The sequence below is a fragment of the Leucoraja erinacea genome, chromosome 37 (genome assembly GCF_028641065.1).
Source record: "Leucoraja erinacea ecotype New England chromosome 37, Leri_hhj_1, whole genome shotgun sequence".
NCBI lineage: Eukaryota > Metazoa > Chordata > Chondrichthyes > Rajiformes > Rajidae > Leucoraja > Leucoraja erinaceus.
In genome coordinates this window covers 12,562,673-12,587,612 of record NC_073413.1, presented here as the reverse complement: position 1 = coordinate 12,587,612, position 24,940 = coordinate 12,562,673, and the positions used below count along the sequence as shown (strand labels likewise).

At 49.7% G+C, this 24,940-nt stretch overlaps 2 protein-coding genes across 3 annotated transcripts in view; both read left to right on the top strand.

The window, feature by feature from the left end:
* Positions 1–9,722, top strand: part of LOC129714000 (troponin T, slow skeletal muscle-like) — a 17,295-nt gene extending 7,573 nt beyond the window's left edge. For both annotated transcript variants that reach the window (XM_055663455.1, XM_055663456.1), the window contains 9 exons: positions 1,372–1,393; positions 1,993–2,053; positions 3,113–3,229; positions 4,622–4,699; positions 4,828–4,941; positions 7,513–7,622; positions 8,355–8,445; positions 8,815–8,855; positions 9,507–9,722. In XM_055663455.1, coding sequence (XP_055519430.1) covers positions 1,372–1,393; positions 1,993–2,053; positions 3,113–3,229; positions 4,622–4,699; positions 4,828–4,941; positions 7,513–7,622; positions 8,355–8,445; positions 8,815–8,855; positions 9,507–9,552 — 680 coding nt within the window. In that variant the 3' untranslated portion in view covers positions 9,553–9,722. The remainder of the gene's footprint in view (positions 1–1,371; positions 1,394–1,992; positions 2,054–3,112; positions 3,230–4,621; positions 4,700–4,827; positions 4,942–7,512; positions 7,623–8,354; positions 8,446–8,814; positions 8,856–9,506) is intronic.
* A 1,038-nt stretch (positions 9,723–10,760) lies between these two features.
* Positions 10,761–24,940, top strand: part of LOC129713999 (protein phosphatase 1 regulatory subunit 12C-like) — a 46,512-nt gene continuing 32,332 nt past the window's right edge. Inside the window, 5 exon segments of the mRNA XM_055663454.1 lie at positions 10,761–11,082; positions 16,223–16,353; positions 22,673–22,791; positions 23,871–24,030; positions 24,746–24,890. Of these exon segments, the coding sequence (XP_055519429.1) occupies positions 10,768–11,082; positions 16,223–16,353; positions 22,673–22,791; positions 23,871–24,030; positions 24,746–24,890 (870 nt within the window). The 5' untranslated portion in view covers positions 10,761–10,767.

The window sequence follows — 24,940 nt, the reverse complement described above, 5'->3', positions numbered from 1 at the left end:
CTGTTACTGCACCATTACTGCACTGTTACTGCACCGTTACTGCACTGTTACTGCACTATTACTGCACTGTTACTGCACTGTTACTGCACTGTTACTGCACTGTTACTGCACTGTTACTGCACTGTTACTGCACTATTACTGCACCATTACTGCACTATTACTGCACTGTTACTGCACTATTACTGCATCATTACTGCACTATTACTGCACTGTTACTGCACTGTTACTGCACTGTTACTGCACTATTACTGCATCATTACTGCACTATTACTGCACTATTACTGCACCGTTACTGCACTATTACTGCACCGTTACTGCACTATTACTGCACCGTTACTGTTACTGCACCGTTACTGCACTGCACTGTTACTGCACTATTACTGCACTGTTACTGCACTATTACTGCACTGTTACTGCACTGTTACTGCACTGTTACTGCACTGTTACTGCACTGTTACTGCACTATTACTGCATCATTACTGCACTATTACTGCACTATTACTGCACCGTTACTGCACTATTACTGCACTGTTACTGCACCGTTACTGCACCGTTACTGCACTATTACTGCACTGTTACTGCACTGTTACTGCACTATTACTGCATCATTACTGCACTATTACTGTACTGTTACTGCACTATTACTGCACTGTTACTGCACTGTTACTGCACTGTTACTGCACTATTACTGCATCATTACTGCACTGCATTACTGCACTGTTACTGCACTGTTACTGCACTATTACTGCACTGTTACTGCACTGTTACTGCACTGTTACTGCACTATTACTGCACTATTACTGCACTATTACTGCACTGTTACTGACTATTCCTGCACTGTTACTGCACTGTTACTGCATGGTCCAGAAACACAGTCATCCAGTCTATGTAGCCGATAATTCTACATCACCCACCCTCGCTGACCGCACTGCCCCTGGAGTGGTCCGTGCTCGTACAGTAACAGAGTGCCCCTCTCCTCCTCTCACCCACCTGCTCGACCTACAGGTAACCCTAACATTACAGCCTCCACTCAAGCTCATAACGTCCTGCATTCTTGGAGTAGAATTAGGCCATTCGGCCCATCAGGTCTACTCTGCCATTCAATCATCTCCACTTCTAACCCCATTCTCCTGCCTTCTCCCCGTAACCCCTGATATTGATGTACTAATTAAGAATCTGTCAATCTCCACTTGACAGATTTAAATCTACCCATTGACTCGGCCTCCACAGCCGTCTATGGCAATGATTCCCACAGATTCACCACCCGCCTAGGCACATCTTGAGCTCACAATTACTTTTATTTTTGACAAGTGTGTATCCATCATTTCCTGCAGAAAGTAACATTTCTTCTCTTTCTTCCCTGCTCCACAGAAGAGGAAAGGCCCAGACCAAAGTAAGTTTACTCTTTGCACGTCTAACCAAACTCTCTGTGACAAGGTCTGGGTTTGAAAACAGCCTTAGGGGGTGAATCCAGAGTGAATTCCTCAGCTTCAGCCAATGACAAAAACTGAAATCAGCCCGGAAGCCAATCTGGGAAAATCTCTCTTTTTCATCTAAATAAACTCCATAGTTGCGATATTGACCAAAAGATTCATCTTTCGTTCATTCAGTTTCACTGCTACCGAGGTTCAGTGAAATGCACAGGCACAAAAGGATAGGCACAAAATGCCGGAGTAACTCAGCGGGACAGCCAGCTTCTCTGGAGAGAAGGAATGGGTGACGTTTCGGGACGAGACCCTTCTTCAGATGTTTACTGAAGTTTGTAATCCGCAAATCCAGCCAGAGAGTTGTTTGACTCAGAGACTGGCCCTTCGGCCCACCCTGTCTATGCCGTCCCACCAAATTATTCCAGCATTTTGTGGCTATCTTCGGTGTAAACCAGCATCTGCAGTTCCTTTCTACATGCTCACTACATGCCCACAGCCCTGTGTTGGTGAACATGGTTTATGTGGCTTCTCTTCCCAAAGTAACACTCTGTTCTCTCTCTCCCAGGCTGGTTGTCCCCCAGATCTCTGGTCCCAAAATCCCAGATGGAGAGCGTGTGGACTTTGACGTAAGTTCAGTCTGGTGACACTGTTTGTCAGTGGGCAGTATTTGGTAGTGTGGGTAGGATGTGTTTCACTGTGTATAACATTGCTACAGTTGTCCCTTGTGTAGGTCCCTTCCTGAATGTCAATGCCTGTCACATTTAATATTTAGTTTAGTTTAGAGATACAGCGTGGAAACAGGCCCTTCAGCCCACCGAGTCCGCGCCGACCAGCGATCCCCGCACACGAACACAATCCTACACACATTGGGGACAATTTACATTTATACCAAAACTAATTAACCTGCAAACCAGCCCGTCTTTGGAGTGTGGGAGGAAACAGGAGCACCCGGAGAAAACCCACGCAGGTCACGGGGAGAACGTACCTTGGGTGAGCAAGCTAAGGGTTTTTAACAGTGACGTGTGTCAATAAAGCATTCAATTCAATTCAATATTCCCATTACAATGGCACAGAAAGAGCAAACAGAATGGTGAGGGGTGGGGAAGGGTCGGCAAAACAGCACCACGACCAAATACCATGCAGGTGTGTGCAGTTGTGTACAGTTGTGTGCAGTTGTGTGCAGATGTTTGCAGTTGTGTGCGGATGTGGGAAGATGTGTGCAGGTATGGGCGGATGTCTGCAGGCAGGTGTGTGCAGGTGTGTGCAGGTGTGTGCAGGTGTGTACAGGTGTGTGCAGATGTGTGCAGTGTGTGTGTAGGTGTTTGCAGTTGTGTGCGAATGTAAGATGTTTGCAGGTATTTGCAGGTGTGTGCAGGTGTGTACAGGTGTGTGAAGATGTGTGCAGATGTTTGCAAATGTGTGCAGATGTGTACAGGTGTGTGCAGATGTGTGCAGGTGTGTGCAGATGTGTGCAGGTGTGTGCAGATGTGTGCAGGTGTGTGCAGATGTGTGCAGATGTGTGCAGATGTGTGCAGGTGTGTGCAGATGTGTGCAGGTGTGCACAGATGTGTGCAGGTGTGTGCAGATGTCTTCAGGTGTGCGCAGGTGTGTGCAGGTGTGCACAGATGTGTGCAGGTGTGTGCAGGTGAAGGCTGGTTCATGTACAGTCCCACTGCCCCCTACAGGACATCCATCGCAAGCGCATGGAGAAAGACCTGCTGGAACTGCAAACCCTCATCGACGCTCACTTTGAACAGAGGAAAAAGGAGGAAGAAGAACTGATCTGCCTGAAGGATCGGATTGTGGGTATTGTGTGGACCTTGAAGCAAGGCTAGTGTATTGTCCCGTGTACCGGGGCACAATGCTTGTTGCGTGCTAACCAGGCAGCGGAAAGACAACACATGATTACAATCCAGATACATGATAAAGGAATAACGTTCAGTGCAACGTTTGATCAAGGATAGTCCGAGGGTCACCAATGAGGTGGATAGTAGTTCCGCACCTGGTACATTATGTTCTGTTGTGGGAGAAATGCCATGAAGCTAACAAGCATGCACAGACTAGTGAGACTAGCCCAGATGGGCAGCATAGGCCAAAGGGCCTGTCCTTGCAGCGTGCCTCTGGTTATTACATCATCTAGCACAATATATATACGTAGAAGGCACATTGACTGGATAGCAGAAATCAAAACGGAACATTCTAGACAGAAGAACAGTCTGGAACGTTCTCAGAAGATCAGGCAGGAGTGTGGTCAGGGTGGTGTGGGTCTCTGATGATGCTGGCTGCCTTATGAGGCAGCGCCTCCTGTAGATCCCTGCGATGGTGGGGGGGTCAGTGGCTGTGATGGAGTGGGCAGTGTGTGGTGGGGGGGTCAGTATCAGTGTGTGGTGTGGGGAGGGCAGGGCAGTGTGTGGTGGGGGGGTCAGTGTGTGGTGGGGGGGGTCAGTGTGTGGGGTCAGTACCAGTGTGTGGTGGGGGGGTCAGTACCAGTGTGTGGGGGGGGGTCAGTGTGTGGGGTCAGTACCAGTGTGTGGTGGGGGGGTCAGTACCAGTGTGTGGTGGGGGGGTCAGTTGGCCGTGATGGAGCGGGCAGTGTGTGGTGGGAGCGGCAGCAGTGTGTGGTGGGAGCGGGCAGTGGGTGGTGGGAGCGGGCAGTGTGTGGTGGGGGGGTCAGTGTGTGGTGGGGGGGGTCAGTGTCCGTGATGGACCAGGCAGTGTGTGGTGGGGGGGTCAGTACCTGTGCGATGGTGGGGGGTCAGTACCAGTGATGGAGCGGGTAGTGTGGTGGGAGCGGGCAGTGTGGTCAGGGGGTCAGTGTCCGCGATGGACCCGGGCAGTGTGTGGTGGGGGGGTCAGTACCTGTGCGATGGTGGGGGGTCAGTACCTGTGAAGGAGCGGGCAGTGTGTGGTGGGAGGGGGGGGGAGGGTCAGTACCGGTGTTGGAGCGGGCAGTGTGTGGTGGGGGGGTCAGTGTCCGTGATGGACCAAGCCGTGTCCACCACTCTCTGCAGCCTCCATTGCCCCTGGCCATCGGGTTGTTCTCGATTCCCTGCGGTATTTGCTGCTTTCACCGCTTTATGTTGGTCCCCCATGTCCCGGGAAGTCGTGCAACCCGACCAATGAGCACGGGGGCGTGGAGCGGTCTGTGCCAATGCTGTGCCCGCAATGTCAGTGGTTCCTCGTTGTGTCCACAGGAACACCGGCGGTCAGAGCGGTCCGAGCAACAGAGGGTGCGGGCAGAGAAGGAACGGGACCGGCAGACCAGGCTGATGGTCAGTGTCTGCACACTCACCCCCATCACCCCCTCCCCCTCCCCGTCCGTTGACCCTCTGGGTTGGCCAGGCCGCCCATTGGCAGTCGGTTGACGGTTCCATTCATCTCCTCACTCTCTCCCCAACAGGAGGAGAAGAACCGCAAGGAGGAGGAAGAGGCGAAGAAGCGTGCGGACGATGATGCCAAGAAGAAGAAGGTCTTGTCCAACATGGGGGCGCATTACGGTGGCTACCTGGTCAAGGTAGGGACTTGGGCAATGCCCGGCTCATTGGCCCCATGATGATGATCAGGGGGAAACTCATTGAAACTTACCGGATAGAATGGATGTGGAGAGGATGTTTCAACTAGTGGGAGAGTCTAGGACCAGAGGTCACAGCTTCAGAATTAAAGAACGTACTTGTCGAATGGAGATGAGCAGGAATTTGTTTAGCAAGGTCATGTGATAGGTGCAGAATTCGGCCATTCGGCCCATCGAGTCTACTCCCCCATTCAATCATGGCTGATCTATCTCTCCCTCCTAACCCCATTCTCCTGCCTTCTCCCCATAACCCCTGACACCCGTACTAATCAAAAATCTATCTAACTCTGCCTTAAAAATATCCACTGACTTGTGGCCTCCACAGCCGCCTGTGGCAAAGAATTCCACAGATTCACCACCTTCTGACTAAAGAAATTCCTGCTCATCTCCTTCCTAAAAGAACATCCTTTATTTCTGAGGCTGTGACCTCTAGTCCTAGACTCTCCCACTAGTGGAAACATCCTCTCCATTTATGAAATTATGCCAGGAATATTTAGGTTATTCACACAATGGGTGGTGGAGGTCAGCATCTTCAGTGTAGACCAGATCTTCCAGCATCTTCAGTGTAGACCAGCATCTTCAGTGTAGACCAGCATCTTCAGTGTGTCAGCATCTTCAGTGTGTCAGCATCTTCAGTGTAGACCAGCATCTTCAGTGTAGACCAGCATCTTCAGTGTGTCAGCATCTTCAGTGTGTCAGCATCTTCAGTGTGTCAGCATCTTCAGTGTAGACCAGCATCTTCAGTGTGTCAGCATCTTCAGTGTGTCAACATCTTCAGTGTGTCAGCATCTTCAGTGTGTCAGCATCTTCAGTGTGTCAACATCTTCAGTCAGCATCTTCAGTGTGTCAGCATCTTCAGTGTGTCAACATCTTCAGTGTGTCAGCATCTTCAGTGTGTCAGCATCTTCAGTGTGTCAGCATCTTCAGTGTAGACCAGCATCTTCAGTGTGTCAACATCTTCAGTGTGTCAGCATCTTCAGTGTGTCAGCATCTTCAGTGTATACCAGCATCTTCAGTGTATCACCATCTTCAGTGTGTCAGCATCTTCAGTGTGTACCAACATCTTCAGTGTGTCAACATCTTCAGTGTGTGTCAGCATCATCTTCAGTGTGTCAGCATCTTCAGTGTAGACCAGCATCTTCAGTGTGTCAGCATCTTCAGTGTGTCAGCATCTTCAGTGTAGACCAGCATCTTCAGTGTGTCAACATCTTCAGTGTGTCAGCATCTTCAGTGTGTCAGCATCTTCAGTGTAGTCCAGCATCTTCAGTGTGTCAGCATCTTCAGTGTGTCACAATCTTCAGTGTGTGTCAGTATCTTCAGTGTGTCAGCATCTTCAGTGTGTCAGCATATTCAGTGTGTAGACCAGAATCTTCAGTGTGTGCCAGCATCTTCAGTGTGTCAGCATCTTCAGTGTAGACCAGCATCTTCAGTGTGTCAGCATCTTCAGTGTGTCAGCATCTTCAGTGTGTCAGCATCTTCAGTGTAGACCAGCATCTTCAGTGTGTCAGCATCTTCAGTGTAGACCAGCATCTTCAGTGTAGACCAGCATCTTCAGTGTAGACCAGCATCTTCAGTGTGTCAGCATCTTCAGTGTGTCAGCATCTTCTGTGTAGGCCAGCATCTTCAGTGTGTCAGCATCTTCAGTGTGTCAACATCTTCAGTGTGTCAACATCTTCAGTGTGTCAGCATCTTCAGTGTGTCAGCATCTTCAGTGTAGACCAGCATCTTCAGTGTGTCAGCATCTTCAGTGTGTCAGCATCTTCAGTGTGTCAGCATCTTCAGTGTAGACCAGCATCTTCAGTGTGTCAGCATCTTCAGTGTAGACCAGCATCTTCAGTGTGTCAGCATCTTCAGTGTGTCAGCATCTTCAGTGTGTCAGCATCTTCAGTGTATACCAGCATCTTCAGTGTGTCAGCATCTTCAGTGTAGACCAGCATCTTCAGTGTGTCAGCATCTTCAGTGTGTCAGCATCTTCAGTGTGTCAGCATCTTCAGTGTGTCAGCATCTTCAGTGTACACCAGCATCTTCAGTGTACACCAGCATCTTCAGTGTGTCAGCATCTTCAGTGTGTCAGCATCTTCAGTGTGTCAGCATCTTCAGTGTGTCAGCATCTTCAGTGTAGACCAGCATCTTCAGTGTGTCAGCATCTTCAGTGTGTCAGCATCTTCAGTGTGTCAGCATCTTCAGTGTGTCAGCATCTTCAGTGTAGACCAGCATCTTCAGTGTGTCAGCATCTTCAGTGTGTCAGCATCTTCAGTGTACACCAGCATCTTCAGTGTGTCAGCATCTTCAGTGTGTCAGCATCTTCAGTGTGTCAGCATCTTCAGTGTGTCAGCATCTTCAGTGTAGACCAGCATCTTCAGTGTAGACCAGCATCTTCAGTGTGTCAGCATCTTCAGTGTAGACCAGCATCTTCAGTGTGTCAGCATCTTCAGTGTATGTCAGCATCTTCAGTGTATGTCAGCGTGTACAGTTGCTTCCTCTACACAGTAATTACAATCTCCAATCCCGCAGGCTGAGCAGCGTCGAGGCAAAAGGCAGACGGGCCGTGAGATGAAGAAGAAGATTCTGGCGGAGAGACGGAAACCGCTCAACATCGAGCACCTGAGTGACGATAAAACCAGGTGGAGAGACCACAGCTTCCTGTCGCCCCTAACTCTGCACCTCGCTGTGTCCACTCACCCACTCCAACAAGAGTGTCTCATTGTCACGTGTACCGACAATGGAACAGTTAGGCTCTTGCTCGCCGCAGCTTAAGGGTGGCACGGTGGCGCAGCGAGTGGAGCTGCTGCCTCACAGCGCCAGAGACCCAGGATCGATCCTGACTATGGGTGCTGTCTGTACTGAGTTTGCACGTTCTCGCCCCGTGACCTGCGCGGGTTTGGTCTGGGTGCTCCCGTTTTCTCCCACACTCCAAACACATATAGGTTTGTAGGTTAATTGGCCTTGGTAAAATTGAAAAATTGTCCCTAGTGTGTGTAGGACAGTGTTAGAGTGCGAGGATCGCTGGTCGGCACGGACTCGGTGGGCCGAAGGGCCTGTTTCCGTGCTGTATCTCTAAAGTCTAAAGTGAATTTGAACAAGCCCGTAAATGCAATAACACGGAGAAATATATAATAATCAATAATACATTAAATTAATAACCATAACACAAGGTAAACAGAATTGGGGGGTGGGGGGGAGGGCAGTGGGGAGGGTGCGTGGAGGATGGATGGGGGTGTGAGAGGGGCAGAGGAATGAGTGGGATTGGTGTCAATGGCCGTTGAAGGTGGGCAGGGAGAGGATGGGCTGAAGGGCCTGTTTCCATGCGGTACGGTTCTTAAATCTCCATGAAATGCTTCTCTGTTTTTGTGCAGAGAGAAAGCCAAAGAGCTGTGGGAGTGGATGTACCAGCTGGAGTCGGAGAAATTTGACCTGATGGACAAACTGAAGCGACAGAAATATGAGGTATATGGTGGTGGTGAGAGAGGGGGTGGGGAGAGAGGGGTGGGGAGAGAGGGGGGGGTAGAGAGGGGGGGAGGGGATGGGGGAGTGGGGGGGGAGAGGGGGAGAGGGGGGGGGGGGAGGGGGCTGGGGGGGTACAGTGTACAGTGAAAAGCTTTTGTTGCGTGCTAACCAGTTAGCAGAAAGACAAGACATGATTACAATTGAGCCGTCCACAGTGTACAGATACATGATAAGGGAATAACGTTTAATGCAAGGTAGAGTCCAGAACCAGGCAATGGGTGCAAGGATCTGTCACTGGGTAAATGCAGGGTGATTGAGCTATAACCTGCTCTCTCTGATCTATTCTTTCCCGCTCTGCATCATTTCCAGATTAATCTCCTGCATAACCGGATCAACGAGCACCAGAAATTGTGAGTACATCAGGGAAAGCTTTGCTGCTCACTCACCTACCCTGACCCCGCCCTATCCACCCTGACCCTGCCCGTATCCACCGACCCCCCCACCTTGACCCCGCATGATCCCTGCCCTGACCCCGCCTTGACCCTGCCCGTATCCACCCTGACCGCACCTTGATCCCGCCCGTGTACACCGACCCCACCCAAATCCACCATGACCCCTGCCCTGACCCCGCCCGTATACACCCTGACCACACCTTGACCCCACCCGTATACACCCTGACCCCGTCCTGACCTTTCAACTTGCCACCTTTGCCTTTTCAGTAATGAGCTAGTACAGACACAGTGGGGCGAATGGCCTGCTGGGGGTCTGAGAGTCTGTGTTTGAGCTTGCCCTGTCCCGCCTCGTTGCTGGGCCAGTGTCAGTGGCGACCGGCTGGACTGGGCTGGACTGGGCTGGGCTGGACTGGACTGGGCTGGACCGGGCTGGGCCGGGCTGGGCTGGACTGGACTGGGCCGGGCTGGGCTGGACTGAGCTGGGCTGGGCTGGGCCGGACTGGACTGGACTGGACTGGACTGGCTGGGCTGGACCGGGCTGGGCTGGGTTCGAGTTGCGGTCCCTTCTCCGCCGATCTCAGCCGGACTTTCCGTGTCTTTCTCCAACAGCAAGAAAGCCGCGGGCAAAGGCAAGGTGGGAGGTCGCTGGAAGTAAACGACAGAGGGATTGTCGGCGCATCCAGTGGTCGCAGACCGTGGAGCCAAGGACAACAAGATGCCTCCTGGCATCGGTCCGTCACTTCCACAAACACGACACGAAAACACAGTCCAACTTTGCTCAACCTGTCCCTATCCCTTCAACAAATAAACTACCAGGTTACAGCTGTCGTGTGTCTTTCTGGTTATTTTCGTGGTGCTCCTGAATAGTTTTGAGAACTAGAAATCCCCCTGGAAAGCTCCCCTGGCTCTCCCTCATCCTTTCAGGCAGTTTTAAAACCCAACCTCGTTTACTAAACATCCAACAAGCCCCACATGGAAGTGGCTGGGAGACAGACACCTTCTGCAATCGGGTTTACGAAGGAACTGCAGATGCTGGAAAATCGAATGTAGACAAAAATGCTGGAGAAACTCAGCGGGTGAGGCAGCATCTATGGAGCGAAGGAAATAGGCAACGTTTACAGGCTGAGGGTTTCGGTCCGAAACGTTGCCTATTTCCTTCGCTCCATAGATCCCGCTATATCTGGCTATATTCACCAGGGAGTTAGATGTGGCCCTTGTGGCTAAAGGGATCAGGGGGTATGGAGAGAAGGCAGGTACGGGATACCGAGTTGGATGATCAGCCATGATCATATTGAATGGCGAATGGTGCAGGCTCGAAGGGCCGAATGGCCTCTACTCCTGCACCTATTGTCTATGTTTCTATCCCATCGTTCCCAGCGATTGTGAACTACATTTCCCAGGAGGCCGTGGCACGTCGGGCTCCGGAAGTGCGTCATGGCCCATTTGAGCCAAAGATCCTATAAGAAGTGTTTAAGAGGGAACTGCAGATGCTGGAGAATCGAAGCTCTCTCTAACCCCCCCCCTGCGAAGTTACACAAAAAAGCTGGAGAAACTCAGCGGGTGCGCTGCACCCGCTGAGTTTCTCCAGCTTTTTTGTGATCCCTATAAGAACTTTGATTCTTTGATTCTGACTCTGATTTGAACTACATTTCCCAGGAGGCCGTGGTACGTCAGGAGCCGGAAGTGCGTCATGGCGCTTGCTCCGCATGAACTACATTTATCAGGAGGCCGTGGCACGTCAGGAGCCGGAAGTGCGTCATGGCGCTTGCTCCGCATGAACTACATTTCCCAGGAGGCCGTGGTACGTCAGGCGCCGGAAGTGCGTGAGCGCGCTGGGCACGCCAGCAGAAAGAGGGCGGCTGTGGGGAAGATGTCGGAGCGGGCGGGAAGCGGGGTGGCGGCCGCAGCTGCCGTCGCAGCGAGTGAGAAGCGGCGGCAGCAGCTGCAGCGCTGGAAGGGCTCGTGTACCGATCTGGAGGCGGGCGAGCCGCGGTGGCGGGCGAGGCCTGGAGCGGGAGCGGGAGCGGGAGCGGGAGCGGGAGCGCCGCGGCGGGTGCGGTTCGAGGCGGCGGCGGAGTTCCTAGCGGCCTGTGCGAGCGGTGACGCGCTGGACGCCGAGGAGATGCTGCGCGGCGGCGCTGACGTCGACTGCGCCAACACGGACGGCATCAGCGCCCTGCACCAGGTGCGCCTGCGCGGGGTGCCGGCACTGACAGCTGCGCATGCCCGGGGTGCCGGCACTGACAGCTGCGCATGCCCGGGGTGCCGGTGCGGCAAGCTGCGCGTGCGCGATCGGGGTTCCCTGTCGCGGGGGTGTCTGGGAAATGTAGTTCCGTCATTCATTCGCTGTCGAAGTTAGACACAAAATGTTGGAGTAACTCAGCGGGTCAGGCAGCATTTGTGGAGAGGATGAGTGGGGGATGTTGTGGGTCGAGACCCTTCTTCAGACTTTATTCATTCACCGCCGTCCGCGGTGTGTGGACTACATCTCCCAGCGGGCAACGCCCCGCCCTGGGCTGACTGCAGCTGTGTTGGTGCACCGTGCCCGGGGTGTGAGGGAGGCGTTTACACACTCCCTGTACAACGCTGACACACTCCTGACGAGCATTTACACACTCCTGACGAGCATTTACACACTCCCTGTACAACGCTGACACACTCCTGACGAGCATTTACACACTCCCTGTACAACGCTGACACACTCCTGACGAGCATTTACACACTCCCTGTACAACGCTGACACACTCCTGACGAGCGTTTACACACTCCCTGTACAACGCTGACACACTCCTGACGAGCATTTACACACTCCCTGTACAACGCTGACACACTCCCTGTACAACGCTGACACACTCCTGACGAGCATTTACACACTCCCTGTACAACGCTTACACACTCCCTGTACAACGCTTACACACTGCTGACGAGCATTTACACACTCCCTGTACAACGCTGACACACTCCTGACGAGCATTTACACACTCCCTGTACAACGCTGACACACTCCCTGTACAACGGCTACACACTCCCTGTACAATGCTTACACACTCCTGACCAACGCTTACACACTCCCCTGTACAACACTTACACACTCTCCTCTGTGCAATGCTTACACACCCCTGACCAGCACTTACAGACTCTCCTCTAACCAACGCCTACACACCCCTGACCAACGCTAACACACTCCTGACCAAAGCTTACACACTCTTGACCAGCGCTTACATCCCTGACCAATGCTTACACACTCCCCTGTGCAAAGACACAAGCAGTTTTAGTTGTCTGAGTTAACGGATGAAGGTGGCCACATCTATTTTTGATGTTGGTCAGTTTGTAAACAAAAAAAACAATGGTATTTAAAACCATATTTCAGTCGACAGCCTCGAAATCAGAACTATTTTAACATTTCAGATGTAATTCTTCAGTGGCGGTCTGACTTTTAGTTACAGCAACAGTTTGGTTTAACTTGTCAGTTCAAGCTTGCCCATACTCTGTTCACTGAGGGCCATCTGTGCTTATTGCCCTCTGAGGGCTCCTGTTCTAGCAGCTTCTCAGTTGTAAAGTTGTCGTAGTGTTTCACTTACGTACGGCAATGGTGAGAGCACAGCTGGATGACTTGGTACAGGATTGGTCTCCTTGGCTGAAGAGGAATGTAGATGCGTTGGAAGTCGTTGAGTAGTTTACTAGACTCATCCCGAGAATTGTCTTGAGGCTTGACTTGAATCTGTTAGAGTTTAGAGAAGTGAGTGAGGGGGGACTTGCTAAAAGCAAATAAAATTCCCGGTAACTCCCAGTGGGAAGAAGTTGCTTCCTCGTGGAGGAGAATTTGGAACTCGCGGTCACTATTTAAAAATAAGGCATCATCCATATAAGGCAGATGCAAGGAGAAATTGTTTCCTCTGGAGAATTTTAAGTCTTTGGAGAAATTTCTCAAGGCTGGTAGAGTCTTTGAATAACTTTTACAGCAGAGTGGGCAGAGGTTATCACGAGTAGATGGGAATAAGAATTGAGGTTGCAAGTGATGCCATGGTCTTGTTAAGCGGTGGAGCAGGTTTCTGTGATCGAGAGCCGACTGTGGACCTGAAGTGTATGTTCAGATTATACCACCCATAATTTCTGTCAAATTCTGTCAATTTTACTCTGGCGTGTCTTTGGACACTTTATCGAGTGCGGTATTGCATTAAGGTGGTTTTGTTTTTCGGTACTCTGCTGCTTTGATGCCAAAGATCTACAAAAGTGCAAGTACCCTTGGTGGAAACATTGCATCCCGCTCTGAGCAAAGCGTTGAGGTGTTGCAGTTTGTGTAGGTACACGGTGAGGACAATCTCTGCATGCCTGCCATTGAATGAACTCAGTGGTATTGATGCATGTATGATGTGAATGTATTTATTGGATTTATTATTTATTACATATGATTTAATTTGTGCATTAGTAGGAAGATAAGAGCAGGAGTAGGCCACCTGATCCTGGAGTTTGTTCTGATTGTAAGCTTTGCACAGTATCCTCTCACCCCCTTGATCATTGTAAGGAGGTATCATCCCTGCTGCACCCTCCAACGCCTTGAGGTTGAACAAAGTCACCGTTAGCTCTTGTGCATGTCTCGTCCGTCCAACCTTTCCTCACAAGACAACCTGCCCACTGAGTTCTGGTGCAGGAAGCTAAGACACCCTTCTGTTAGCCTGGGAGTCTAGGCTAGTCTAGTTAGGGTGTTAGTCTAGTAGCCTTGGCTGTCTTTAAGGAGCGTCGGGTATTTCAGAAAGACAATGCTGGAGTAACTCGGTGTGATGGGCAGCATTTGTACGAGTGTCTGGGGTTATGGGGAGAAGGCAGGAGAATGGGGTTAGGAGGGAGAGATAGATCAGTCTTGATTGAATGGCGGAGTAGACTTGGTGGGCCGAATTCTGTTCCCATCCCTTATGAGCTTTTCTCTGGAGAACATGTTTTTGGTTGGGACCCTTTTTCAAACTGATTGCAGGGTGGGGGGGGGGGGGGGGGGGGGCAGAAAGCTGGAAAAGAGGGGGAAGGGGGAATTGATTTGTTTTTATACTTTCTCTGCTTGATCTCCCTATATTTTCAGTGATTTCAGTGATAGTGCCTTCTTGTTTCCTGCTGTGGCTTTGTGGGTGGCAAGCAGTGCACTATCAAACGTACCTTGCAAACCATTTAGTTCCAGGTACAATTCATGGCCCCTGCATGACACCTAATTACTGCAGATGGAACTTCCACCTTGCTTACAGCATCAGCGTGACTGCATTTAGTGCAAAGATCCGGGGTCAACTTTCTGCAAAAATGAAAATGGAAAAAGCACTTAAATATTTTCATGAAACTGAAACACTTGTTCGCCCTGCCAGGAAAGTTTGGCTTGGGCTATTTTTCTGGAGAAAAATGGCTGAATGATGAGTTTGCTGCTGGTTTAGACCAGTATGTATTACCCATCCACAATGACCCCTGAATTAACTGATTTAGGGGTATGTCTAAGTCTGAAGAAGGATCTCCACTCGAAATATCACCTATTCCTTCTCTCAAGAGATGCTGTCTGCCGAGCTGAGTTACTCCAGCTTTTTGTGTCCGATTAGACCTGTTGGTTGTGGACACATTGCCTCCCGCCCGAGATCTGTGAGGCAAATGTTTATTTGCTCATCATTTTCATAAGTCTGGGAGTTCCAGATTTATTAACTGCGATATATGATCTTGCATGCCTAAATCATTATCCACATCTCAGAAAGATAATCCAGGGTGGGGGGGGCGGGGGGGGGTGCGGGTGGGGTGAGGGTGTGGGGGGTGATTGGCCAGAGGGTGGGGAGCGGGTGGGGGGGGGGCGAATGGGTGGGGGAGGAGGGGGGGCGAATGGGTGGGGAGGGTGGGGGGTGGTTGGGCAGAGGGTGGGAGCCGGGTGTGGGGAAGGCGGGTGTGGGGAGGGTGGGCAGAGGGTGGTATAGGAAAGCTAATGTACTGGGGGTAGAAGGATGAGCTGAGGAGTGGCTGTGGGAGGTTCTGGTTGAGGATGAATATTAGTGTGGACCTAGGCCCAGTTTGATGAGGTAAACTTTAATTCTTACAGAGTTTAACCATCTCAGCTTTAGTTTCCAATCTTACTCATAGTGGGTTGCATGCTTGGATGGTGCTCTGGGCTGCTGTAGGGGTGTTGTATCGGGGTGAAGGAATTCAGCCAGGAATTTGTTTATAACCTCTGTCCAGCCACTTGTTGCCAGAACGTGTGTGTGTGTGTGTGTCTGTGACCTGTTGCTGGGCTCTGTGTGTGAGGTGAGAACAGGGCTGGGTTGGAATGTATTTTGCTGCAGCATCGACTACTACAGCACACTGTCACTTTCTGGGAACGGTGTCCTGAAAGGACCAGTGTGTCACGTAACAATAACTTCCATGTACACACATACGTCAGTGCTTGCTCTCTTCTGAGCAATCGTTCAGTTTAGACACAAAATGCTGGAGTAACTCAGCGGGACAGGCAGCATCTCTGGATAGATCTGAAGAAGGGTCTTGACCCGAAACGTCACCCATTCTTTCTATCCAGAGATGCTGCCCGTCCCGCTGAGTTACTCCAGCGTTTTGTGTCTATCTTCAAAATCTCTGCCCAGTTCTGTGAACTGTCTGCTGATGAGATCAGTCCCTCTCCCTCTCTCTCCAGTGCTGCTGAACCCCCCCCCACCACCACCCTGCCAATAATCGTACACACATTTATTAAACGAAACAACTTGAGGCCTTTTGCAAAAATCTTCATATCAAATTTGATTCAGCTGCAGAAGGAATTTTGAGGACAGGAAGTATGTTTATGGAACGGCAAATCCAGAGGGAATCTGTGGAGCGTGTTCACAACTCAGGGCCATGATAGCAGGAAGTGCAGCTACTGGTGATGGATCACTCGCGTGGAAAAGGGACAGTGGTGGAACAACAATCGGGTTTCTGGAACGGTGAGGTTTGTGTCGGTGTGGGGGAGGTTTAAAGACCAGGAAAGGAACTTCAAAATCGTTTTGTTGTCAGCCTAGTTAACTCGGTGAAGCCAGAGCAATGGCTGAGGCAACTGGTAGGTTGGGATGTGGAGTAAATTATTATGAGGGATACACTAGATTGAGTAAAAGGAGACTGTGTTTGTAAAATAAAAAAGATGTAAGCATAATGAAAGAGCAAGGGTATGGGACTATTTAACAGTGTTCAAGGAACTAGCCCAGACACTGGACTTTATGGCAGGCAGTGTGATCTTCTGAGGGAAGCTCCGGGTGTCTATAACAATGCCCACTGGAAAACGTTGGGGTGGGTGGTGTACATAGACATTCAGCATGGTATCTGACCCAGAGCACTTTCTTTTGCAGGCTTGCATTGATGAGAACCTGGAGATGGTGGAGTTCCTGCTGAGACAGAATGCCAACGTTGACCAGTCTGATAACGAGGGCTGGACACCGCTCCACGTGGCCGTTTCTTGCGGCTACTCCGAAATCGTCGAGTAAGTCGTGGCGGCTATTTTTCTGTGTGGCTGGGCTTCGGAGAGAACTTGCCAGCTGTTAGATGCAATGAGTTTTGCTTCTCGTACGGGAGTGTGATTCAGCAGGGCTGCGGAGTGGCTGGTTGATACAGTGGTCGTCATTCTCAGAGACCTGTGTAAGATCTTGCTATCTGCCTCCTGTTGCCAGCACTCCCAGGCCTGAGCTCCGGAGAGAGGTTGGGCAAGCATGGTCTTTCCTTCTTGGAGTGCAGGAGGATGAGGAGTGACCTTGCAGAGAGGGGTGTAAAATCACCAGGCTGAATGCACAGAGTTTTATTCCCAGAGAAGAGGAATCAAGAACTGGAGGGCACAGGTCTAAGGTGAGAGGGGAAAGATTTAATAGGAATCTGACAGGTAATGTTTTCACACAGAGTGGTGGGCATATGGACCGAGCTGACAGAGGAGGTAGTAATGGCAGGTACAATAACCTTTAAATAGATATTTGAACTGGTACATGGATAGAAGAGGTTTAGAGGGATATGGGACGAGCTTAGATGGGGCATGTTGGCTGGCATGACAGAGTTGGGCCGAAGGGCCCGTCTCATGCTGTTTGATTCCATGTGGCGATGTGTAGGTGGGTGTGAAGTTTCATGATGCATCCTGTTTTATTTTTAGTTTCCATGCTGGGTGTGAAGAACATTTGTGTTTGCATTGACTGAACACATTGTGGTGCAGTTAGTGAATGAGCTCTGCAGTCTCCAGGTGATGCCTGAAGCTCCTACAGTGATAGTCAGGCACATCTCTCTCTTCATCTTTTGTCAAAGAGATCAGTGTAGTTTACACACAACATACACTGTGACAACATTGTTGTTGACCATAACACTGTGACCAGCATTGAGCAAATGAAACCCAGCTCCTTCATTCATCTTTGTCCCTCACTTCTGGTCTCACCTAGTGGCCATTGTCTCCAGAACACTCCCTGGGAAAGCTTACTACAGATGTTGGGATTCTAACACTACCTGGGCATGCTTCCTACAGCTGTTGGGATTCTAACATTACCTGGGCAAGCTTACTACAGATGTTGGGATTCTAACACTACCTGGGCATGCTTACTACAGCTGTTGGGATTCTAACACTACCTGGGCAAGCTTACTACAGATGTTGGGATTCTAACACTACCTGGGCAAGCTTACTACTACAGCTGTTGGGATTCTAACACTACCTGGGCATGCTTACTACAGATGTTGGGATTCTAACACTCCCTGGGCATGCTTACTACAGCTGTTAGCTGCAGCTGGTGGTAATGAAAGGCAGTCGATTCACATGACAATCCAAAGGTGCATAATTCTGTACAGCACCATAGAGCTGACACAGAATGTCAGGCTTCAGTTAAAAAGATCAAGTGCGGCACGATGGAGCAGTGGTGGAGTTGCTGCCTCACAGCGCCAGAGACCCGGGTTCAAAATCCTAACTACAGGTACTGTCTGTACAGAGTTTGTACGTTCTCCCTGTGACCACGTGGGTTTTCTCCAGGTGCTTTGGTTGCCTCCCGTACTCGAAAGGCATACAGGTACGTAGGTTAATTGGCTTCTGTAAAAGTGGTAAAGTGACCCTAGTGTGTAGGATAGTGCTCGAGTACAGGGATTGCTGGTCGGTGTGGACTCAGTGAGCCGAAGGGCCTGTTTCCACGATGTGTCTCTAAACTAAACTACAGTTTTATTAGTTCAGTTTAGTTTATTGTACACGTGTACCGAGGTACTGTGAAAAGCTTTTGTTGCGTGCTAACCAGTCAGCAGAAAGACAATACATGATTAACACTTTTCTGGAAGAGTAGCTTTGCAATTTGTTAGCCAAGATTCATCTCCATTCCTGTGACTTGCAGAACCAGTACAGATGGTGCTCATTCCTGCTGGTTACATCCATTGCAGTGTTTCAAGGAATCAAGTCATGGTCTTATAAAGATCCATCTCTTAGGGTCTGAAGTCTTCAAGGGCTATAAAACGTGTGGAATTTGCTGAAAGGAATGTAAATGCAAGCTGTTGTGAACAGGAAGTGCTCTGAATGAAGGATTGTAAATGCAGTTTCTCTCCAGTATGTTCCCATTTCTTAAAGTTCAGCTTCGGAAACTGTTATTGATGTGATTCCATCTGATCTTCATATACTGATCTCTGTATGGCTCAATACCTGTTATATGGTGCATTATTTTATTTAACTCTGCTCAGCAACCTAAGGCTTAAAACACAAAAACATCAGAATATTAATTCATTGTAATGTTGTAAAACATGCCACTAATGAAACAGCATAGATATTTTGTATTTTTGCCGTCTATACTGTGATCAATCACTTGTATTAATTGTGAACTGGAGTTGCCTCTTGGGTGATTTGCAGAGTGCTGTTATTGTTACTGAAGCTCCTGGGAAAGGGTAGGTTCACTGTGTGGGAAGGAACTGCAGATGCTGGTTTAAATCCAACATAGACACAAAATGCTGGAGAAACTCTGATGGGCTGGCAGCATCTCTGGAGAGAGGGAATGGTGATGTTTTGGGTTGAGACCCTTCTTCATTGGTGGCCATCAAGAGAACCAAATTGAGGTCAGGATATGGCTGATGGGAAGACATTGAATACGTTGTGGCCTCCTTGCAGTTTTATGGTGCTTTCTGGGTTTGGTCATGTCATAAGTGATGGGAGTAGAATTAGGCCATTCGGCCCATCAAGTCTACTCCGCCATTCAATCATGGCTGATCTATCTCTCCCTCCCAACCCCTTTTCCCTACCTTCTCCCCATAACCTCTTGCACTAATCAAGAATCTATCTATCTCTGCCTTAAATATATCCACTGACTTGGCCTACACCGCCACCTGTGGCAAAGAATTCCACAGATTCTCCACCTTCTGACTAACGAAATTCCTCCTCATCTCCTTGCTAAATGAACGTCCTTTAATTCTGCGGCTATGACCTCTAGTCATAGACTCCCACTAATGGAAACATCCTCTCCATTTATGAAATTATGCCAGGATTTTTAGGTTATTCACACAATGGGTGGTGTAGACCAGCATCATTATGCTGTGACCTCTAGTCCTGGACTCTTCCACGAGTGGAAACATTCTCTCCACATCCACTCTATTCAAGCCTTTCACTACTCTGTATGTTTCCATGAGGTCCCCTCTCATTCTTCTAAACTTCAGCTAGAACAGGCCCAATGCTGACAAATGCTCATCATAGGCTAACCTACTCATTCCTGGGATCATTCTTGTCAAATTCTTGTTTGCTTTTATGTAGGAGTGTTTTCTGATACCCGGTGAGGTTGGAGCAATTGCTGATTTCGTCAAACATAGTTGCTTCTTTTTGTATAAGGAAGAACTGCAGATGCTGAAAAAATCGAAGGTAGACAAAAATGCTGGAGAAACTCAGCAGGTGAAGCAGCATCTATGGAGCGGAGGAATAGGTGACGTTTCGGGTCGAGACCCTTCATCTTCTCATCAGATTCTCATTTCGGCCCGAAACGTCACCTATTCCTTCGCTCCATAAATGCTGCCTCACCCGCTGAGTTTCTCCAGCATTTTTGTCTACCTGCTCCTATTTGTAGCTCCTCTCCATATTCAGGTATGTGGTACTGTGGCCAGAACGTGTGGGGATCTCGGTGACCCTGTTCATCTGATATCCTGGATGCAAGGCGTTTGCATAACCAGCCACAGGGAAAGGGAAGTCTAATACTGGAAATGTGAGTGACCTCATTCCAATGATCAAGCAGACTAGTTCACCAACGAGTGGCTTCTAATTAACTTCAGGACCTTTTGCTTAAAGTTGTATATCAGTCTGACCTTTATTCGACCTTTACGCATTAGAAAGCCTATATTTTGAGGAGAGACAGCAATAATGTCTTTGGCCTTTGAAGGGACAGAGGCAGAATATCACGAGCTATTCTGTGATCTGATCCTCCAGCTTTAAATAACATGTTATATTCTTCAAACTAAAATGGTGCTGAGCGAGACTCGCTGATGAATGCTGCTGATCAGTGAATGGTTCAGTGTCTTGCATGGGGTGATTGTGGGCGTGTAAATAAAACTGTCACAACCGTCAGTACAGGGATCTGTGTGTGTAGAGTGCTGTCAGTACGGGGGTCCCTGTGTGTAGAGTGCTGTCAGTACGGGGGTCCCTGTGTGTGTGTTTAGAGTGCTGTCAGTACGGGGGTCTGTGTGTGTAGAGTGCTGTCAGTACGGGGGTCCCTGTGTGTGTGTTTAGAGTGCTGTCAGTACGGGGGTCTGTGTGTGTAGAGTGCTGTCAGTACGGGGGTCCGTGTGTGTAGAGTGTCCGTGTCAGATTCAGATTCAACTTTAATTGTCATTGTCAGTGTACAGTACAGAGACAACGAAAGGCAGTGTGTGTAGAGTGTCATCAGTACGGGGGTCCGTGTGTGCTGTCAGTAGAGTGTAGAGTGCTGTCAGTACGGGGTCTGTGTGTGTAGAGTGCCATCAGTACGGGGTCCGTGTGTGTAGAGTGCTGTCAGTACGGGGTCTGTGTGTGTGTAGAGTGCCATCAGTACGGGGTCCGTGTGTGTAGAGTGCCATCAGTACGGGGGTCCGTGTGTGTAGAGTGCCATCAGTACGGGGGTCCGTGTGTGTAGAGTGCCATCAGTACGGGGGTCCGTGTGTGTAGAGTGCCATCAGTACGGGGGTCCGTGTAGAGTGCCATCAGTACGGGGGTCCGTGTGTGTAGAGTGCTGTCAGTACGGGGGTCCGTGTGTGTAGAGTGCCATCAGTACGGGGTCCGTGTGTGTAGAGTGCCATCAGTACGGGGGTCCGTGTGTGTAGAGTGCCATCAGTACGGGGGTCCGTGTGTGTAGAGTGTCATCAGTACGGGGTCCGTGTGTGTAGAGTGCTGTCAGTACGGGGGTCCGTGTGTGTAGAGTGCTGTCAGTACGGGGGTCCGTGTGTGTAGAGTGCCATCAGTACGGGGGCCGTGTGTGTAGAGTGCCATCAGTACGGGGGTCCGTGTGTGTAGAGTGCCATCAGTACGGGGTCCGTGTGTGTAGAGTGCCATCAGTACGGGGTCCGTGTGTGTAGAGTGCCATCAGTACGGGGGTCCGTGTGTGTAGAGTGTCATCAGTACGGGGGTCCGTGTAGAGTGCCGTCAGTACGGGGGTCCGTGTGTGTAGAGTGGTGGAATGGATGACAGCATCTCTCATGTCGTGTGGATATTTGAGGAATTTAGAGTTCTGATGTCCCAGGGAAATAAACTGTTCTTGGGTCTGTTTGTCCGGCTTTTGTCGCACCTGAAAGTCTTCAGATATAAAAAGCTGGAGTAACGCAGCGGGACAGGGAGCACCTCTGGAAAGCAGGAATGGGTGACGTTTCGGGTCGAGACCCTTCTTCAGACTGAGAGACACGTCTTCCATTCCTTCTCTCCAGAAATGCTGCCTGTCCCGCTGAGTTAGTGCAACTTATCTTCTGTTTAAACTAGCATCTGCAGTTCCTTCCTGCATGTTTTCATATATACGGTTTGGTCTCTCTTACTTCCTGCTCCACTCCATCTTCTCTTGGATAAGCAATATGGAGAGACTGATCATCTTTGGGTATCCTTGTCAAAACAGTGCAAAATCTACAAGGGAGTTTTGCATTTGGCCAATAAGGAATGCACACTCTTCAGTAGAGATACAAAAAATGACATAAATTGCTTGAGTAGCTCAGTGGGTCAGACAGCATCTCTGGAGAGAAGGAATAGGTGACGTTTCGGGTTGAGACCCTTCTTCAGTAGAGTTATACACACAGCTTTTTGTGTATCTTCGATTTAAACCAGCATCTGCAATTCCTTCCTACACAAATTGAATTATACCTTAATACTCGGTGGTTCCACAAGTGTCCATTACAGGTGTATACATGACCATGCATTCTGACTTGGTTATCAAACTAATGAACAAGACATGAAGGCCTAATTGAGGATAGTCAAAAGATATTACAATATTACTGAGTAAACAGTAAGGATATAATGAAGGTAGACACAAAGTGCTGGAGTAACTCAGCGGGTCAGGCAGCAGCTCTGGAGAGAAGGAATGGGTGACGTTTCTGGTCGAGACCCTCCTTCATAAAGGCAGTGCAGGCAATTGTGACACGGCATGATCAGCATGGACAAGTTGGGCTGAAGGGCCTGCAACACTGCTGTATAACTCATTCCCACATGTTTTACATTGTGGTTTTTGTCTCGCTGAATCATTTCTTCCTTTATATTTATTTTAACCTCTGACCTGTTGAAAGCCTGACTGTCCAACATCTCCATTATCTCTCCTTCTCAATAACGATGTCTCTCAATGCTGTTTCTGATCTCATTTTGTAATGCTTTGCAGATGTTTAATCAACCATGCGGCCAGCATTGCTGCAGTGAACAGCGATGGCCAGTTGCCAATTGACCTTGCGGAGGAGAACTACATGGAGAACCTACTGCAGGCTGAGATTACTAAGCAGGGTACGTACTAGAGCTGGGCTGCCATGACTGAGGTGGCAGTGTGTACATTGCTGGTGTATTTGTGCCAGTCACCACTCATCTGTTGGATACATGGGGGTGATCTTGGAGGGGAGGATGCTCCACAAACTGCGGAGCATCCTGGACAATGCGGCTCAACCCCTCCCCTCCATGACACACTGGTCAACCTGAGGAGCACCTTCAGCAACAGGCTGGTCCCACCAAGATGCAGCACAGAACGCCACAAGAGATCCTTCTTCCCTGTGGCTATCAAACTGTACAACTCCTCTCCCTTCTGTCGTGGGGTAGACTGAGACTGACTTCCCCTTCTCCCCCCCCCCGCCCAAATCTTTGCACATCCCCCAAGCCTTTCCATTCATCACTTTAATTTCATGTATTTTGTGTGTTTTATAACTGGTGTCAAATCATTTTCTCTCCTGGGATAAATAAAATTCTATCGTATCTCTTGGGTTGGAAAACTTTGGGTTAAGGTGCCGATACTCCCAGAAGCAGTGCACTCTGAAGATGTCTTACATGGTGTGAAGCGTTGAATGAAGCCCCTGTCTAGTCTTTCAGGTCGCATCTACAAATCACTTGGGAGCTCTTACTGCGCAATGAAGATAGACACAAAATGCTGGAGTAACTCAGAGGGACAGGCAGCATCTCTGGAGAGTAGGAATGGGTGGCGTTTCTTCAGACTGAAGAAGGATCTCGACCAGAAATGTCGCCCATTCCTTCTCTCCAGAGATGCTGCCTGTCCTGCTGAGTTACTCCAGCGTTTTATGTCTATCTTTGGTTTAAACCAGCATCTGCAGTTCCTTCTTACACACTTCCTGTGGACAGGCCAACAACCAACACTGAGTTGATCGGGTTGTGTGAATGATCTGTGGGGGAGGTAGCATTGCTGTCCTTGAGATGGTGATGGCAAGCTTTCCTCTCCAACTGCTGTTGGTGTGTTGGAGATTCCCTCCCCCTGATTATGTTCAGTGGGCAGGGGGACACACTTGTATTGTTGTGGGAGATTGTAATATTGTCGTGTGGTAAAGCTGCTTGTACAGAAAGTGCTCCGTATATCTCGGCAGGGATCGATGTGGAATCGGCGAGGCGTGAAGAAGAGGACTTGTTGCTGCAACATGCCCGGCAGTGGCTAAATAGCGGCAAGATTGAAGACATATCTCACCCGAAAACTGGTGCCAACGCTCTCCACGTTGCTGCGGCCAAAGGCTACATAGAAGTGATGAGGCCAGTATCAACCCCACCTGTACAGTGTCTCTGCTACTATGTGTAACCGGCTCATTCGGGCAGCTCACGAGCTGGGGTATCAGCTTTGGCCTCGCCCCTTTGTTGGCATGGAAGGGAGGGTGGACGTCCTTAATTACTCCATGCTTATTTTAGCTGAAAGTAACATTGAGCATAGAGACTGTAAGATCAGGTCCAGTGAGCCATTCTGTATCTTGTATAGATCCATTCCTTTAGCTCAGTGATGGAGGCATTCAAAGGGAGCAGATTCTTGCACTGAAACTACCCTCGCCCTGCGCAAATGAAGCATGCTGCCCGCCTGTGGAACTATCTGTGGACATCTGCGGCCTGAGAATTGTTGTCGTCGGGTATCCACTCGCCTAGCTGCACCTGTGCTGCCAAAGTACCCGAAAAACACAGAATGGGAGAGTCCTGTGTATCATCAACGGAGATTTTGGCATTTTGTATCATCAAGTGTTTTAATAGTGGGTGTGGGGAACTGGGGGAATGGAGTTAATTGTTAACCCTTTAATTAGCTCAGTATCAGCCCGGTGGGTGGGCAACCTTTATGGGTGGGGATCAGGATCGTCTTTCATCACTTTCTTTCTTGCTCCGGGTTGAGTTTGGATTAGTTGTCGTCGCCTGTAATAATATTAGTCGACCAGTGGAAGTGAGTGGCCATTGCCTCTCGGTGTTAACCAGTGGCGTTGACTTGCAGGCTGCTCCTCCAGGCTGGCTTCAGTGTGGCTGCACGGGACAAGGATGGCTGGACACCACTGCATGCCGCTGCACACTGGGGCATGGAGGATTCTTGCAAGCTCCTCGTCGAGCACTTCTGTGACATGGAAGCCGTTAATAACTCGGTACGTGGGTTTCTTTCATCTGCAGCATATTAATTTAAGCTTCCAGAGCA